The 19,197-nt window shown below is 44.9% G+C and overlaps 1 protein-coding gene across 3 annotated transcripts in view; it reads left to right on the top strand.

Annotated features, from left to right (window-relative positions):
• The window catches only part of shroom4 (shroom family member 4), a 72,307-nt gene extending 53,110 nt beyond the window's left edge, over nt 1–19,197 (top strand). The window contains exons 3-12 of one of the 3 annotated variants that reach the window (XM_027287775.1): nt 762–977; nt 5,446–8,341; nt 11,840–11,901; nt 12,700–13,485; nt 13,941–14,606; nt 16,116–16,245; nt 16,337–16,432; nt 16,932–17,102; nt 17,194–17,336; nt 17,424–19,197. In XM_027287775.1, coding sequence (XP_027143576.1) covers nt 762–977; nt 5,446–8,341; nt 11,840–11,901; nt 12,700–13,485; nt 13,941–14,606; nt 16,116–16,245; nt 16,337–16,432; nt 16,932–17,102; nt 17,194–17,336; nt 17,424–17,580 — 5,323 coding nt within the window. In that variant the 3' untranslated portion in view covers nt 17,581–19,197. Of the gene's footprint in view, nt 1–761; nt 978–5,445; nt 8,342–11,839; nt 11,902–12,699; nt 13,486–13,940; nt 14,607–16,115; nt 16,246–16,330; nt 16,433–16,931; nt 17,103–17,193; nt 17,337–17,423 lie in introns of all 3 variants that reach the window. The other 2 variants (XM_019265688.2, XM_027287776.1) reach the window with 2 other exon arrangements.

Here is a 19,197-nt window from a genome sequence, read left to right as displayed (position 1 = left end):
ACAGAAATAAACTCATCCAACCAAATACATTTCCCACGATGTTTTGTTTCTCATTTATATAAATGAGGTTGGTTTCTACAAACACCTCTTTGAATAATACAATAAAATTATACAGCATAATAACTACAGCCTCTGAGGTCATAGGTGTGTTTATTTATGTTGAACATTACCGCTGTAAAACAATCAGGAAATAACCTTTTATTTTGACCGATTAATGGCTTTATCGACGCCACCGCTCACTCACTCTCATTCACTGTCTATGTCGCTGAACCACTGCTCGCTCTCTCTCTCTCTCAAACCATTGGACACAAACCAAATTAAACTTTGTGCCACCAGTCTGATTGGCAGCTACAGCATGAAGTCTAAAGATTTTTTTTTTCCGAGCACCCACACCGGCACAGTCAAAACGAACTACACCTACTCAAATGAATGGTCTGAGTGTGGCCTAATATGGCTAAGAAAAACATTGTGACCTTCATGAAGACCGTATTGCACAACTGTAGTTGTTTTAGCTCGGTATACTTAATACTGTACTTGCTTTCTGTTGAAGCAAGTCATGCCAGAAGTGCATTTTTGAGCATTATCACCTTTATTTAAGAGTTTATAGTCCAAACAGTGAGGGGCAATGCTCAAAGACAAAGTTAAGTTGCATTTTTCAAAGCTGAATTTTAAAAGCCAATGAATCTAAACGTGTTTTTAGTCTGACTTGTTTATACGTCACTTCATCCTCACCTGACGTCGTTCCCCTCTCGTCTCCACAGGCGCAGCGTTCCTCTCATCAGGCCTCACTCCTGGCACCTGGCAAAGCTATCGGAGCCGCCGCCGCCGCTCCCTCCCCCTCCCCCTCCTCCGTCTCCACCTCCGCCACCCTGCCTCCCCCCGGCCGACTCCCCTCCACTCCCTCCACCTCCACCTCTGTCTGCCATGCAGCTCCACCCCGGCCCTTTCACATTACCCTGGCACACAACTGACAACAGGTGGGTGGTATTGTATCTTAATCATCTTAATCACTTCTTATTATAAGTTATATTTTAGGATTAGATCCTTCTGAGCCTTCCAAAGTATACCACTTCTTTTGTACTAGACTGTATAACACCAAAACGGTTATAAAGTTGACCACAGTCTCGGTCAGCGGTAAACGTTGCAATAACTGAAACCTCAAGTTTGAGTTCAGACAATTCTTCCCCACACTTGGCACTTCCTTATTCCAGCTGATGAAGTTGTTTCATTCTGACAAAAGGAAGTCTTTACGTGGCGTGGTGTTTTTGTTACGGCGTCAGATCGTGTGAGTCACAGGAAAGACGAGATGGTGAGCTCTCCCTTTGGGATTGTAACTGGTAGTTGTTTTTTTTTGGGACCCAGAACATCGCCGTTAAACTTTGTCACAGAGTTTCTGTAAACATCTGCAGACTACAGTAAAGGCAAAGTAAATGACTAAGACCTCCAAGTGGAAGACAGGATGACGTTTTCTATCATGTCTTATTGATTATAGCGGAAGCGTGAACGCTTGTCAATGCCGGGGGGAGTTTTGGTCCCTGCAGTCGCCAGGAAATGGGTGACATCACCGTGTTCTTATGTCAACACTGTCCACGCAGGAAGTTCATTGGTCTATTTTTGGCTTCTCTTTAAACAGTGATAACCAATCAGACAGACAGACGGACAAAGACCTGTTCTTTGTTGGTCCAATTTTTGTTTTTGTCGTTCTTTCTCGGTCTCGGCTTGTTGTCGTTACTGTACATGTGATTCGACGCATCTGTCGGAATGAAGGACTTGTGGTAGTCTGTTGCTGAAGGAAGAATTTATTTCTTCTTTCAGATTCCAAACAAGGTTATTATAGTGAAATGAAACTAAAAGTCTAAAGAGAGAGAGAGAGAGAGAGACCGACAGGCAGAGACTCGTTTCAGCCGAGTATCCAGCTCAACTCTATTGGCATGGATACTCGGATCTCCCCACCAGTCAGTTAGAACTGAAGAAGCCTCTTGGATAAGTGGTGAAACGTCTTCACGGATCTACAACCGAGTCCAGCTGGCCCAGATTTAACTCGTCTCAGAGAAAGATGACCTGGACGACTGAGAACCTTCACGAACTTCTAATGAAGGGATCACTTCACATTTTCTTAATCCTAAAATGACGTCTTTGACTCACTAGTCCAGAAAACGGATCAAACGAATTAGTCATTTGAAAAGCTAATTGTTTCAGCCCAGGATATTTTTATATCACTGTGACACAATTGAAACAAAAGACTGAATCAGGTTGAATAAGAAGAAGTACAGTAGTCTTTGTAATACAGCATGACCTAACAAAGCTGAAATAAAAGAGGAAGTTACCATCGTCTGTATGTTGACTCACAGTAAAAATAGCCGATACGTCATTACGCCTCGTACTGTTCTGCTTTCGATAAGAATCGGTGATATAATGCACCACTCTTAGGTTTAATAGTCCCACGTGGATTAGATAGCAGAGTGTGTGTGAGGGTCTTTTATTCCCACAGTTTGTCCTGCCCAAACACACACACACACACACACACACACAACATCTGATGAGGAGGCAACACCGGACAATGGCATGTGACTCCTAGAACATGTGGACAAAGAGAGGAAGACATTCAATAAACTGTGTTTGTCTGAAGAAGGAAAGGGACATTTTGTACAGTCTGCATCTGTGTGTGTGTTATTTTATATCCTTTCCTATCGAGCCTTAAAACAAAACATGAGAGTGTTTGAAGATAAAGTACACTTGTATAGTTGAGGATATCAGCTGATAAATAATGTGTGTGTCTCTCTTACTAACACACACCTCATCATGTACAGCACTGCTGCTTTTATCAAGCCCTCACATGTTCCACATGATTGGACACGAGTGACTGTCATTTCCTGTCCAGCTCCCGTCTCATTTCCTCTCTTCCTCTGCCTGTCACCCAGGTCAGATCTATACAGCAGCTTCTCGTTCCTCCATTCATCGCTCACTTCCTTCAAAGAAGATAATGAAACATTTTTTCCCACACTTTGTTCTCCCTTCGTCATGAATGACTGGGATAAGTTTTTGTCCTTAAACTTAAAATCACACGTACTTCACATTTACAAATGCTGCTGTTAGTCTGTACTCTTTCTAATCGTATTTAAAGAGACCCAACAGTTCCCACCATGAGCAAACGCTTGGCGACAGTGGCAAGGAAAAACTTTACAGGCAAAAACCTCGAGCAGAATCTAGTGAATCAGTCGGCAGCGAACGGGTTGAGTTAATCTCCAAGTTCCCAAGTACAGTACACATAGTAGGCATGGCACACATGGCACTTTTATTATATGTCCAGTACTCCAGTACTATACTGGAATATTACCATCCATCCATCCATCCATCCATCCATCCATCCATCCATTTACCATAACCACTTATCTTCTTATCTTTGGGGTTGCCCAATGCCAGTTGGGCAACCCTGATGGATAAGATGTGGGGTGGCGATCCAATTTTTACTCTCAAAACCACAGTATATCACTGAAGGACCAGTCTTAGTTTGTAACTTACTTTATAGGTGCGGTTTCCCCCTAAAAACTTTGTAATTAATCATGATACCAAAGCAAACTTCCATATGGTGAATGTTTGGTGACCATGAAGGTCTAGAGTTCTCGAAAATCCAGTCTGTGTAATGTCTGTTGGTGCTTGCAAAGTTAAAGTGCAGATAGTTTTGAACAATAATAAACATTTATAACATTTAAACATTTATATAACAGCAGCAGTCGGAAAGGTGACCCTCGTATTGTGCAAAAATGAATGGAAACCAGTCGCGTTCTGTTTTCTGAAACACAGAAGCATCACTCGGACAGTAGGTGTCATATAAAGCAAACATGATTTGTAATAGATGGGCTAAAGCATCTGCAGACCACATTCTGCAGACCACCTAAAAATTGGACTAGATGAGCATGAGAATTTATAATTCGATAAGAGTAGGTTGTGGCAAATACGAGAGGAACAAAACCCTTCGGTTTTCAGATCTTTGCATGGGTTGTAAACCATAAATACCACAGAAACAGCCTGAAGTTGGTCTGCTGGTTGTTTTCCCGTACTGGTCTGAGATCAAAGCCCTTTAAAATTGTCTCTCCTCTGTAACCTCTCCTCTGTCTCCCTGGCAACTTTCCCTATTGTTTGAATAAAACAGCAGAGAAATACAAAGGGTGAGTGTCCACTCTCTCTTCTTTATAGGAAAAAGAAAATACCACAATAAAATAAAAATGTCTGCAGACGTTTTTTGTTGGAGATTGGATTTCAACCAGGCACAAAAGCACGGGGTGCTCCTTCCCCCCTGGAGCTCGTACTGATAGCAGTATGTGTGAAATGTATTTTTCTACCGCCCTCTCCCTAAGCTCATCTTATGCCGACAACAACTCCCTGTCATTTTGTCTCATGTGGTTTTCTTCGAGTTGGGATTCTTGGGGATTTTTTTTTCTTTGTCTTTCTTTCTTTTTGTTTGAATTTTGGGGGATTTGGCCTATTAGACTGTTGGAAGTAAAAGGAAACACAAAGAGGACAGTAATGTGCAACAAAGGTTACAGACCAGGGCTATTGTGGTTGCATTGGCGTGCAGGTCAGGCTCTTAGACAACCACACTATTTGATGAATGTATTCCATTTATTGCATGCCTGTCTGTTGTGGAAGGAGGATTCCTTCCTCTGTTTCTCTTGAGGTTTGAAAGTTTATTCCTGGAGGGATCTTTGGGAGTCTTTATCTGAATCAAGTGTCTAAGGATAGTGTTGGTGCCATATGTTGTACAGATTGTAAATCCCTTCTGAGGCACATTTGAAACAAACATCAAACATTAAACATCATGTCATGTTTTCAGTTTGTGATGTCCATTAAACTTGGATAAGTTCATTTCATATGTTTTTCGAGAAGTGGCTATCGTTTTGGAATAACTCCACACTTGATGTAAAGGAGATGGGACAGGAAGAATCCACAAGAGGAAGAAAGGGAATGAAATAGGAAGCGAGGAATCAAGGGATGACTTAGAGATTTTGACTCCGGGCAGTGGGAGTTGATGAGGAGGAAATCCCTCTCCGCCTTAAGAGGCTTCCTCCGAGGGTCTTTAAAAACACATGGGGCTGCCGTGGATCTTCAGCTCAGGACTGATAGGAAACAGATTCCCCAGCTGTGCAGTTCAAAAGTTGCATTCCCGTCCGATATGCTGTGTCTCGGGGGAAAGCTACACACTTGCCACTTGAAAATTAAAGATGACAGTCGAGGAGTAACATCATACTATAAAGAAAGAGACCACAAACGAGGACGTGTAGTTACTTTTCTGTTTTTTTTTAATGAATAGACTACAAAATATCAGTGAAGTAAAGTCCCCAAAGACCAAATTGACATGTGCTCATATTGTCTGAAAATGTCCCAAATGGATAATTGATGTCTGAAACACTTACGTTGATCTTCTTTGTCTCCATGTTTCTGCAGTGACTTATCCTTGCAGTGGGGTCAGCTGTCCAGACCTTACTCCTCCACTGACCGAAGCAGTTCCCTGGGCTCCATGGAGAGCTTGGACACACCAACACCCACAACACAGCCGTACTCCGATTCCCATAATTCACCCGTCGACCCCACCCTCTTCAACAACAAGAGAGACTCTGCCTACAGCTCCTTCTCCGCCAGCTCAAACACATCCGACTACGCGACGGTGCCGCTAAGGCCGGGTGAAGCCTGCTCCATGGATAACCTCCTCCAGAGCCTGGGGCCGGCTTGTAGAGGCTACCCCGGTGCTGATACCTCAAACCTCGGGGGCTCATCTGGCGAGGCCCCCGATGAGGCGCAGCTTATTGTGCACAAGTCCAGGTCACTGACCAGGTCAAGACCAAGACCCGTCGAGGTAAAAGAGAGGCCTTCGTCCTGCTGTTATGAGGAGGAACGGAGGGGTGGAGACTTTGAGATCATCAGAAATGGAGAAAGAGGAGCTGAGAGAAAGATGAACCCTCCTCAGCCTCCAACTAGGAAGGACAGTTTTAGGGCAACTCGGGGTCGCCCTAATGCCGCGAACAAACGTTGTGTTTCTGCTCCTATTGAAATTTGCAGTGTTTCTTGTTACTTTGATGAAAACAAGTCCTCTCTGAATGTTGAAGCAGAAATCCATAATGGCTTCCCTGCACCAGAGGACAGTGACAAAAGTGGTAGTTTCAAAGAGGATACCTTAGACTCACACTATCTCCAAAGACATACCAAATGTGACACTAGTGCTAATAAAGACTGCAATTCAGCATCCACCTCAGAACACCTCTCTGACCCAGTAACAGCCTCCCTAATCCCCATCACCTCCTCTCATCCTGGCTCCTTATCTGCAGAATCCTCCATAGATGTTCAAGGTCAATCTCATACCAAGCACTCCTCCACGGAGCTGCACCGGCACAGTGCCCCTGAGAAGCTCCTCGCTACACAACTTCAGTTATTGCAGTTTAACAGTGACAGCTCTTCATTGGAGCCTTACAATTTGTCGAACCCTCCTGAACGCTCATCGTCCCCTTGTAGCAGCCAGTGGTCCCATTCATCACTCCAGCCCACGAGGGAAGACCAAGAAACTTCTCACAACCACCTCAACGCCCAATCAAACAAATGGGGAGGCAGCCGTTGCTCAACCCCAGGATCTGTTTTTTTGGAAGGGGATGATGATGATAGAGTTTCAAATGATAGGCTAGAAGGGATGGGTGTAAATGGTGGATGCCTCCCCCCAGTTGAGCATCATCACCCTTGGGGACGCTCTGTGAGCGTACCAGGAGATCCCACTGGATCTTCAGCCCAGGGAAGGTTGAGTGACCAGATACTAGAGAGCGATTTTGAGCCTCTTAGTGCTGCTACCAGTGTAGACACCTTACTGGAGGTTCATAGAGCAGTGGACAGAGAAAGAGGTGGAGGTAAAAAAGAGGATGTAGAAGGACAGACATACATGAAGAAGTCAAATTCGTCCAAGAACCATCGTCGGAATCGTCGGCGTAGCGAGCGATTTGCTACCAACCTCCGCAATGAGATCCAGAGGAAAAAGGCCCAGCTCCAGAGAAGCCGTGGCCCAGGAGGGCTGCTCTGTAGTGGGGAAACAGTCCAAGAGGAAGAGGGTCCGGACCTCAATGAGGAAGGGGAAGACTTAGACTTGCCAGCCCAGGAAAGGAGTACCAAAGTTGCATCTGCCTTACCTGTTAGTCCTCAAGATGCCAGCACCACAGCAACAACCGAGAAATCAAACACCTCAAGTGAATCAAACCATGACGTCTTACAGACTCAGCCTCAGTCAATAACCTACACTGAAAACAACCTGTCAAGGTCTGTCCAGATTCTGGACCCAGGAGTGCCCAACTTTGGTGTCGGCATCCGAGTTGTGGAGGAACCAGCTCCTGCTGGCAAAGCCCGACGCTGGCGTTGGACCCCCGAGCATAAACTTCAGCCAGAACCTGAGCCAGACAAACGGTGCAGAGTCGTGGGTGAGAGGGTGTTGGGAGTCCCAGGGTCACGGCATGGAGTTTGTGCCTTCACCTCCTCATCCACCTCCTCATACAGTCGCTCCTCTTCCTGTTCTCGGATGGAGGAGTCAGATATCCTTCCATTTGCAGATAGAATGAAGTTTTTCGAGGAGACAAGCAAGGGCATGTCTGGAATAAATGTCTCTAATCTGTCGAGTCGCAGGCAGAGGAAACCTCCACCCCATCCAGAGCTCCAGGGAGGGGAGCTTGGTCAGCACCCAACCCAAAGGAGATACTCGTACCAGGGAGGACTTCAGCAGGAAAGTGCCTTGCTTCCAAACACTGTGGAGGCCAGGAGGCTGTCTGTGAGTAGCAGCAGCAGAGAGAGGCAGAAAGAGAAGGAGAGGGAACAAGCAAGAGAGAGGGAGGAGAGGGCAAGGCTGAGGGAAGAGAGGTTGAGGGAAAGGGAGAGGCAGCAGGAGAAGGAAAGACAGGAGAGGGAATTAGAAATGGAGAGGGCAAGGCTGAGGGAGATTCAGGAAAGGGAACGAGATGAGAGGATGAGACAGTGGGAGAGGGAAAGGGAGAGGGAGCTTGAGTTGGAGAGAGAAAAAGAGATGGAGAGGGCCCGAGAGAAGGAACGCCTCCAAAAAGAAAGAGAGAAGGAGCTCGAGAGAGAACGAGAGAAAGAAAGGGAAGAAGATGCCCAGCTCACATCACATCACGACTTTTATCAAAACCAACACAAGGACAACTTCCACAGCTTCCAGCCTCAGGCCTTCTCCCATAACGAAACCCAGAATCAAGTCCCGCGATCAGCTTTCTATCCAGTCAACACCTCCTCCCAACCCCTGGAGAACCGCCAACCTCTTCACCAGGGATACCCAGCGAGGAGCTACACACCTACAGAGGTAAGAGCCTCATGCTCACATGCAAAACATATCAATGAACACGCAACAAGTGCACTGCGGTGGGTCTTGGGACGTTGTCTGGATGGTGCACACAGCATGAAAGACACACTGCATTTATATGGGTCATAAAGGAGTCAGGGGTTGCCAGGTTAGCTCTCAGTGGAGTCTATTGTGCTGGGATCTAAGTTATAAACTTCACTTTGTCAGGTTTATAGACAAAAAAAGAGACAGAGAGTGAAATGTGGGCTAAAGGAGTGGGTGATAGTGATCTGGAGCCAGTTGAAGTATCGGTCGGTTCACTGAGAGGTGGGCCATGCTTGAAGAACAAGCTGTAGGTGTCAGAGGCCCCTAAATTTGAGCCTATCCTGGTAAAAGATGGTGATATACGTGGGGGTGGAAGTGCTTCAAATGAAGTTCTTGTCAGTTGGACTGAAACTCCCTCCTCTGCACCTTTCTACGTCGGATTTTTATAACCAAAGTTTCTTGACCCCCAAGGATGCCCCTTCTTTAACATCTTAGGTTTCTTTATGAGCTCTCATTTTTGTCTGATACTGGACTTTCTATAGCAACATTCAAGATTTTCCTAGGCACCAATCTTGTTGAGATATAAACATGTTAGCAGCTCTAATTGTATCCATTAACAAGTTTGTTTACAAGCTTTAAAACTCTGATTTCCAGCAACAGGCGTGCTAGGCTAAATAACAGCCTGCGTGCATGCAGCACTGAGACCAAGTAACGCCTTTTTTAGAGTGAAAGATAAACTTTGCAGCTCACTGAAATCAGACTGTGGTCCTGGACTTGAGCTGGGATGACCACTGGAGACTGAAAACTATCTTGGTTCTTTAAAACCAGCACCAGAAAGAGATCAAGTGGCCACACTTGGATGTCGGAGCTAAGTGGGCGCTCGGTCCAAGTGCTCTGCGGTTGAACGGTTGGTTTGAAGTTGAACCTGGCATCCTGCATGTGGTCACAGTCTGAAGTTCTCATTTGAAATTCAGCAAATCATTGAAATAGCTCATGGAACTGAGAGAGATTGGGCAACAGCGGCGGACACTTGTGTCAGCGATAATACCAGCATTGGGTTACATCTTTACCGCAGAGTGTTTCGAAGGCTCTTGGAAAGGGGGGGGTGCAGCCCCTCGTCTGAACTTTTGAAAGTCCTGTGAACTTCAACATATTAGTAACCTTATCGTTTGACGCTGAGAAGAGCTAAACTGACATTTATTTTGGACTAAATTTACCTTCAGTTCAGCAGATATTCGGTTCAACCTCACGCTGTTTTTGTTGTTTCCGTGCGGTTTCGCCACGCTGAGGCCTCGGGGAAGCCTTCAAACCCGAGACGTCTTCAATGTTGGGATCTTTTTCAAAATTTAAGGTTGTTGGTTTGATGCCACGGCGATAACCCCACGCGTCGAATTCTTGTTTCAGCTGACGACGTCAAACAATCTTTAACAGATGTGCTGGACGGACTTACAAGTCTGTCATAAGACTTTCAGATGCACACACACTCAAGAAATGTCCACACACTCGCACGTCTCCCGTGTTTTTATGAAACAGGGAATTCAGGTCCATTCATTACGTTGTGGTCTTTCATGGTCCTGTGTGTGTTTTGGACGGAGGAAGGTGGAACTGAATGTGAAAATATAAAAATGTAACCGACTGCTTTTATTAATACTCGTAATCTTTCACTCGGTGGACTTTCATTTGAGGAGCACAGCTGTGTTTTCAGAAGCGTTGGGAAATAGTTCAGTTGAATTGTTGTTGGCAAAATTAGACTGTTTTCAGATCAGATTATTTCTTAACATTCCACCTCATTATTTGAACACTAAATCTACACTTTGATGCAATTTGCCATCTTCCCAAAGGACATTCACTTTATAAAGGTCGGCACAGGAGACGTTGCGTGCACAATGCTCATTATACCTAAAATGAAACACTTTCCGTAAGTTTCATGAGTATTTAAAGGTTCAGTTGAACCTTGACGAGAAACACTTGAACCAAACCGCCATCTGTGTGCTTCATGTGAGCATTTTATCCCCACCATGAGGAAGATTATACTGTATATCTGCAACATGAAACTACAAACACGTCTTAAATCAGCACAACTTCGAGGTCAAATGCTCTGTGGAGTGTTGAAAGGATTAGACAAGACACAAATCACCGCCATCGGCTCAAAAATAATCCACTTTAGCTCCAGCTATTCACCAACAGACGCCAAAATTTTAAGAATTTGAACGCAGAGGAGCCATCCAGGTACCTGTGGTACAGAGTTTATTGTCACAAAGTTATCAGTTGTTACCGTTTTACAGATTTTATGCTGTGTTGACAGCAAGCGACAGCCAAATATGCAAAGTTCACGTCCCGTCATTCCAAGAAAAATACCATCTGAATGTTCAGATTTACATTTTAGACGGTCAGAAAATATCTGCACCCAACCGGTTTGTTTATCCACGCCTCGATGTGTGTGTATATCTTACTGGCTGCTGTATCTCTGACCTGTAATGAGAGTGCAATGAGTTCGTTCAGCATTCCGCCGGCGGGGTAATAAACTCAAGTCCGATGCATTGTACAGATGTATCCTGTATCGTAGACGTGATGAGCAAACCCTTGTGTCGTGTCTTAGATCAAAAGAGAAACTTCTCAACTTATCAGTTTTTCTATTTGTCAGTCATGGTTGACTGGTTTCAGTCCTTGTGTTTTAAAATAATAAGATTGTAGGAACTTTGGGATTTGTTTGAACGAACTCTAGACAAAAGTGGACTTTAAATTAAGTAAGTTTACAAGCAATAAAATGTAAATAAAGTCTTATTAAGTAAGAGAGACAAACTAGAACTGAAACAATAAACTGATTAATTGACTTCTCGATTAATTGCACCGGGTCCAGCCATTGACAGTATAAAGAATGGACGTTGTATCCGTGACGTCACCCATGTGTTTCTTAAGAGACGTTTTTAAAGCTCAGTGTGGTCGCCCTGGCCGCCGCCGTCCATTAATCCTGCATAACTTTAAGCCTTAATATAATGTGAACAGGTGAGTTGTATATAAATTCACCCTCACAAGAGGAACTGCTGCTTGGTTCCAGCTTCTCAAATATGAACATTTGATGTATTTCTTAGTTTTTCCTTGCCACTGTCGCCAAGTGTTTGCTCATGGTAGGAAAGGTCGAGTCTCTCTAAATAATATTACAAAGAATACAGTCTAGATCAACTCTATTTGGAAAGTTTCATGAGATAATGTTATGATTGTGCACTATGAAACTGACATTTTTATTGAATTAATCAAGAACAGATTCATTGACAATGCAGCCATAGATGAGATGGAGAACATGAGCATGAAATCGAGCTTGCCAGGCTGGTTTTTGAAAATTCAGCAGAAAATATCTCCACCCCCCCTATTTCATCTTATCATGAAAACATGCCAGGGTGGAGTAACCACGCAAGATTGAAGCCTTCCTTCATTCCTTTGGTGTTATTAAACAGCTTTGAATGTCTTCCACAGACGTATCCCACCCGGCAACAGGAAACGGCCAAGCTGAACAGGAAGTACAGCCTGACTGAGAGGTGAGCCACTTCCTTTAGCAACCACGTAGCGCAAACACAAGACACGAACACTCATATAAACACGCAACTTGTTTCGTTTCTGACTTTATCTTCTATGTGTACGATTCTACCTCCATCTGACATCGCGGTGCTCGTATCTCCGTCTGATTGTCTCTAAGTGAGTCTCTGGAGGCTTTAGGTGGGGTCGGGGCCATTGTGCACCAACATACGGAAATCCTACTCAGTCATGCCTGGCTGTGATTTGGCTATAATGAGGTCTAAGTGTGCAGAGCAATCATCCATGCTTAAAAATGTGACCATAATGATATGTGGTCACATGGTGATTCCTGTATGTTCGGACGTTTAGGACATGCATGGCTTGTACTCATATTTGACCTGAGACAGACACAGTTCAGCGAGTCAGGAATGCACAAAGGAAACATTTACTGTAATTTAACCACCTTCTCCGTCTGTTTTTTGTTTCGTAACGTGGATTTCTCAACGTATTTATACTGAGAAACCTAGTTTGTTTTACTGAGAGTGATGGTACACGAACAGTTTTCTTTATTTACAACATGAGAAGCTAATGACACCTTCACAGTCCCAATAAAACAGGTTAGCCGTTAGATTTTTAATGCTGAACTGTTGAACTTTAAACTTAACACACAGTCATGAGTGTGGTATCAGACTTCTCGTGTCACACTCTGGAAGAAATCAAACCCCTTCAAAGATTCATTACTCCTGTAAATAAACAATTAAAGCTATGAGTTTTTGAACGCTCTTGAAACTCTTGTATGAACTCCGATCTTTGCACCACAGGGACTACCCAAGCTGGAGACGGGAGTCCAAACCTCCAGAGAGCGTTAGTCAGTATCATCAGCACCCCCACCAGGGTCGATGGGGCCCCAGACAGATCGACGACGACCGCAACGGATACACGTTCGCACCCCCGCCGGCTCCCCTCTCGCTCCGAGGCCGAGCCATGTCCGAAAACGACCTTCGCTTCGAGAGCAACCACCGCTGGGCGCCGTCGATCTCCATGGCGACCAGCCAGACCCTGAGCGAGCTGGAGGAAGGAGCTGGCGGCGTCCGGGCAAGAGAAGCTGCCAATGCTCCCATACCAAACAGGAAGAAGACGCCGCCTCCCCCGAGACCGCCGCCCCCGAAGTGGGAGCAGTTCCATCGTAGGCGAGCGTCACACCATGCCCTCTTCACCTCCTCCTCCTCTTCTGCTGCTCCTCACTGCATCGACTACTCGACTCACTCCTCCTCGTACGCTCCTCCGATTGAAACGTCCAGACAGAGGTCCTACAGTCTTCCTCCGGAGAGGCAGGAAGTGTCGGAGGGCTGCCCGCGCTGCAACTGCAGCCAAGCTCAGACCCAGGAACACCTCCACGCCACCTCCACCAATCAGAATCAGCCTCAGGTTCAGGAGTTGCCATTTGCCGTCGCTCCGCCCAGTCCCATGTTCTCCAGACGGGCCTTCAGACCGGTGGCTCTGCCCCAGAGAGAGAGGGACACGAGGGGCATGTACGGTGGACAGCAGGAGAGGATGGAGGTGTTATCATCTCTACCTCCACCTCCACCACCGCCGACAGAGAACAGGTGAGCCACAACGACGTCTCTGAGTGGATACAGTGTGCTAACCATGCAAAATAATATTTATTTTAATTAACTTCAATCAAAATAAATAAATAAAACAAAGGTTTAAACATTTTTGTCACTTTAACGCAACATAAACAAAATAATTATAGCTACAAAGTGTGTTTTACCGACCTTATATGGTCGGAAAAGGGTGTTGCACCTGTAACCACACCCATCAGTGACATCACAGTGTACTGACCACACCCCTCAGTGCACTGTTACATCACTGCAGCAGTTAAAACAACTCAAAACCAACAAAAAAAACTATATTTTCAACTGGTATTAAGTAACTAAAACAAAAAAGGTACCAAAAATTTGTCAAATTTGAGTCTTTAGTAGCTTTAAAGTCACTAAAAATGTCAAAGCAAGTGAAGAATCATCTTTAAAATATGAATAATGTTTATTTTCGTCTGCAGTTTGTCCGTGATGAACTTCAGTCGCAGCCCCGACCAGGACAGAGTGCCAGTGAAACCTCACAAACAGCAGTCCAACATGAGACCAGGAGCCGAGTGGGAGAGGACCCCGTCTCCCAGAGTTCATAGCGACCCAACGCTTACACCTGTCTTGGAAAATGGAAGCGTTGGTGGTGGTTTACCTCCTGAGTCCTACTACATCGACTACGAGCAGCAGCAGCAGCTGCATATGAACAGAGGTTTTCAGAGCATCGACCCGGAGAAGATCCCCGAACCGGGAACAGAATCGGAGACGACCCTGAGCCCGAGTCCGGCGCACAGCCTGGACGTGGACCTGGACGTCCCCATGGAAACGGACATCGACGACTTCCAGGAGGACGAGGGACTTCCGGCGGAGGACGAGCCGATCACCAGCGAGCTGCCTTGCTTCGCGCTCCCCGTTACGGTCCTGGAGACGGACATCGACACTCTGCCGGACTCCGAGGCGTCGCCGTCGGGCAGGACTCGGGCGGAGAGCGGCTCCGTGGAGCTGGAGGAGGAGCTGGAGGCCGGCAGAGAGAGGCTGAGTCTGGAGGAGCTCTTCCCCCAGAGCAGCGAGGGAGAGTCGGGCACGGAGAGCTGGAGAGGAGCCTACCAAACCACGGAGCACAACACCGACAGCCTGGATAGGTAACGTGTGTGTTTGTGTGTGTGTGCCTTAATTACACAGACCATTTGATTTGCACAAGACTGAACTGTTCACGTCACTGAGCTTATTCCCTCTTTCCCACAACCTTTCCAGAGAAACTCGCAACTGCAGCCAGACTTTGTGTTTCATTAGTTGGGTAATTGTTGCCACATATGACAGAAAGAGAAGCGTTAGAAAGTTTAGACGATCACAGGAAAACCTACTTTTTATTCCGTCTACTGTCTCGGGAGTATTTGTAACATTTAAACGTCTTATTATTTAAGACTCAACAACCGTTTTTCTGATATTACAGCACTGTGGCTCAGGTCTTGGTTAGAGTTTGTTTGTGAGTCCTCACTCTGTAGATAATCTGTTAAATATCCACACAGTCAAAATGTTGCAAACAAACTAAATTATCCACATAAAGTGTTCAAGAGAATGCTTCAGTGTCAACACGCAGCGTGTCTTTGGGCATATGTGTGCAAAAATCACATCTCAAACTAGAAAAAGTTACGTTTCCTGAAGAAAATAATGTGTAGGGGTGTTAAAGTTTAAACTGAAAAAGGTTTAAATTAGTCAGTTAAAGCCTAAACATTGAAAGGAGCTGAAGTGTTGAAGAAATCGTATGTTGGAGTTTAATGGCTGTTAGCTGAAAACAGCTGAACTAACTAGTTAAGGGTTAAAAAGCTGAAGGCAAAGTTAAACAGTTGAAGGATTGGGTTGGATAAGAATTGAAAGCAGCTGAACTGAAAGCAGTTAAAGTTCAGTTGACAAAACTCTTCAAATGTGTGAAGGGAAAAAAACATATTTTCATATTTTCTGAAGAAAATTGTAAGTGTGTGCCGATCACAGCTTTAACCGAAGAAGGTTTGAATTGTCAGTGAAAGCGTAAATACCGAAAGGAGCTGAAGTGTTGAAGCAGCTGTAGTATTAATGGCTGAAGTGTAGACATAAGAAGATGAAGACAGTTGAAGTGTCAGTCAACAGCCATAAAACGTCTTATTTGACTTGTAAGTACTGAAAGCAGCTGAGTCAGTGAAAGGATGAGGACTGAAAGCAGTCGAACTGTTATTTGAGTTATGAATGAAAGTTTAACCGTCAGTTCAAGTGTAACTGGACGAAACACAAAACAGATTTTCATCTTTAAATCTTAATCTACTGTTTATATGATACGAAGGAGAATAATATAAACTTTATTTAGCACCTTTAAAAAGTGAAAATTGTGAATTTATGACACACAGTTTTATTGGTTTACGTTGAACTGACTGCAGTAAATATGAAGATAACTAATTATTTCATGATCTTCGGTTGTTTCTGTTCACAGCTGCAGTTTGAACTTCTCATGATTTCCGCTGAGATGTTTTCCACATGCTCCGTGTTTTTCTTTTCGTCCCGCTCGCCTCAGATAATTGACTGCATCGATTATTTATGCACTCTTCCAATCGCCGTGCTTTACGACGTCTGTTTTACTGCTTTTGCGTAAATAATAAGATAAACTCTACCTCCCTCAGGCGGTCTGGTGCGAGCTCCAGCTGTTCGTCCTATTACAGCACGTCGGCCGCCAAAGCTCAGCTCCTGTCGCAGATGAAGGACTTCACGGACAACCGGGAGAGGGACGAGGACGACGAGCTCACCTACAAGGTAACGCGTCCTGCCGCCCTTTCTCTGTATTTTTTTTTAACGGCGTGATGACGCGAAGCTGACTGAGTCTCCCTCTGTTGCGCAGAAACAGCTGATGGAGAGCCTCCGCAAGAAGCTGGGAGTGTTGAGGGAAGCTCAGAGAGGACTGCAGGAGGACATCAGGGCCAACGCACAGCTGGGAGAGGAGGTGTGGACCAACTTCATCCCGTCATTCAGTTACCGCATCCTCACTTTAGGGCTTCGAATAACTCATTTAGTGTATTTCTGCGACTAATAATTACTTTATCGTCTATAAAATGTCCAGATGATGTTTTAAAATCGTCCAAAACTCCCAAAAATATTCAGTTTCAATCACGTTAAACTGCAGATCAGGACAAAACCGGAGAGTTCTTCCCGTGTAAGAGGACAGAAATATAGTTTTCATGAGTCTGAGGATGATTTTTTAAAAGTCTCTGGTGGATAAAGACACACAGCACAACATCCATTCATTCATTCAAGTTCATCGGCCTTCATCCTCATCACCTCTCAGGTCCAGAAAGAGACGAGGAACCTGAAGATTAAAACAGATAAAATTGTTAAAAATCTCCAACAGCAGAGCGAGCTTTGGCTTTGCCTGGTGTTGGAGGTGGAGGAGGAGGAGGTGAACCTTGAATTCACCTCCACCTGTCTCCGTCTGTGTCCCTCAGGTGGAGAACATGGTGGTGGCGGTGTGCAAGCCCAACGAGGTGGACAAGTTCCGCATGTTCATCGGCGACCTGGACAAAGTGGTCAGCCTGATGCTGTCGCTGTCCGGGAGGCTGCTGAGGGTGGAGACCACGCTGGACACGTTGGACGCGGAGACGGAGCACCACGAGAGGGTGAGGACACGTTTTTAAAAATAAAAACACACACGGCTCGTCTTTGAACAGTTTATATTCATAGTCATCGTCACCTCTCGCTGCCCTCCAGCTACCCCTGCTGGAGAAGAAGCGTCAGCTCATGAGGCAGCTGTCCGAGGCTCAGGACCTGAAGGACCACGTGGACCGCCGAGAGCAGGCCGTCAGCCGGGTGCTGGGCCGCTGCCTGTCCCCCGAGCAGCACAGAGACTACAGGTACAGCTTCACGGATGTGTTCAGATATATAATGTAGAGACATCACCCAGAAACACGTCTCAATCTTTTTGTTTTGTTTCCCCGTAGCCACTTTGTGAAGATGAAGGCCGCCCTGCTGGTGGAGCAGAGGCAGCTGGAGGACAAGATCCGGCTGGGCGAGGAGCAGCTGAGGGGGCTGAGGGAGAGCCTGGGGCTGGGGCTGGGAATCGGGATGGGGATGTCGATAGGTTACGGACATTACTGAAGAGTTAAAGAAGATTCAAGACAAGTTTAAAAGGTTGGAAAGAGGTCAGGTCATGAACACACGCATTGATTTGGAGGTTTAGTTTGACATTTTTGGGAAACGTGCTTTTCCCGCCACAAAAGAAACCACTGTAATGTCTGTACACTGGCTCTGTCCACAAAGAAAAGTCACAAAAACAAAAAATCCGCCTGCCAAGCGCCTCCAAAAACACACTGTTCAACACTAAGCTTAAACCTCTCGTGTCCGCAACTCCCGAAATGTCAAACTATTCCGTTAGAGCTCAAACACCGTGAATGTTTAAAGGTGAAGTGTAGGAAAGCTCGACTTCCAAACATCCTCCAACGAAGGCCAAAGATCGAAAACGGGAAGCCGGAAACAAAAGGACCAAGAATGAAGAGTCATCGGAGAGAGCTCGTTGGTGTTTAGAGAAGACGGAGAAAGCGTAAAAGTAGAAGAAGCACATGTTTTTTCTCGAGTTAACGACTGAAACCGAAGCAAGCGTTCAAACTGAGGTCGTCGCGTCACTTTTCAACACTTAACATTCGAGAAAAGAACGCAAGATAACCGCGTTTTGTCCCGAAACACGTACTGTAACACTTCACTCTAACAGTATCACACTACGTTGCCAAAGACATTTTCTCTTGATGAATGTGTCACTGAGACGCTGCTTTTTTTGTGTGTTTTTTTAATATATATTTAAATCTCCCGGTTCGGTGAATCAAAGGAGACTTTTGTTTGTGTTTTTTTTTTGGTGCTTCACGCTAAGAAAACGCGTTCCCGTTACGCGATATCGCGTTGTTCCGATATCGCGGGACGCTGTTTTGCAGCATTATTAACTGCCTTATACGTGTTTGTATTCACCACCTAAATTCAGCAATACGTATACTGTATTATATACCGTAATATCATATCACTCTGTACTCCCGTTACTGTAACGTGTGTTTTACCGCGTGGTGTCTGAGACTCCGCCGCCAAACTCGTTAAACTGTCACATATTAACTGTTAATGTACAGAAGACACTTGTGTTTATAATGTATACGATGTGTATATAGTGATTTTTGATTTGTGAAGTGACTGACTGGAATTGGTTGTAAAAAATTTGGTTGTAAAAGGTGAAGCGGGAAGACCGGAGAGAGTCGACGTTTACTGTATTATTTTTTTTCGTTAGCTTGTTCAAGTTTTTTTTGCCCTAAACTCTCGTTTTCTGTAAGTCCCAGCTGACGTTCTTTACCTTTGACTTTAAGAACATTTATTCACTTTATTCTCAAGAGTTAGATGAGAAGTTTGAGACCACTTCAGTGTCTGTACGTTAAATTACGTAAGTACGATTTAGCTTCATATTTAACACGCAGACACAAGTGTGACGTCAATTTTCTCAACAAAAGAGCAAAATAAGTGTATTTTTCCTTTTAAAATCAGTTTTTTTTAATGCCAAAAACTAACTTAACTTTCCAGAAACGGACGATTTAAACAGTTAAAGTTAATTATCCACCATAAACTTTAGATAACCTCTCTCTACTGTCTGTTCTCGGCTCGTAATTTTTGATCTTTCTTGCCAAATTCTTCTGAGCTTTAAACTTTGAACAGGACAGTTCAGTCCGAGTAAATCAAATTTTT

This window comes from Larimichthys crocea, chromosome XIV (genome assembly GCF_000972845.2).
Source record: "Larimichthys crocea isolate SSNF chromosome XIV, L_crocea_2.0, whole genome shotgun sequence".
NCBI classification, from domain to species: domain Eukaryota; kingdom Metazoa; phylum Chordata; class Actinopteri; family Sciaenidae; genus Larimichthys; species Larimichthys crocea.
This window is presented reverse-complemented; position numbering and strand designations above follow the sequence as displayed.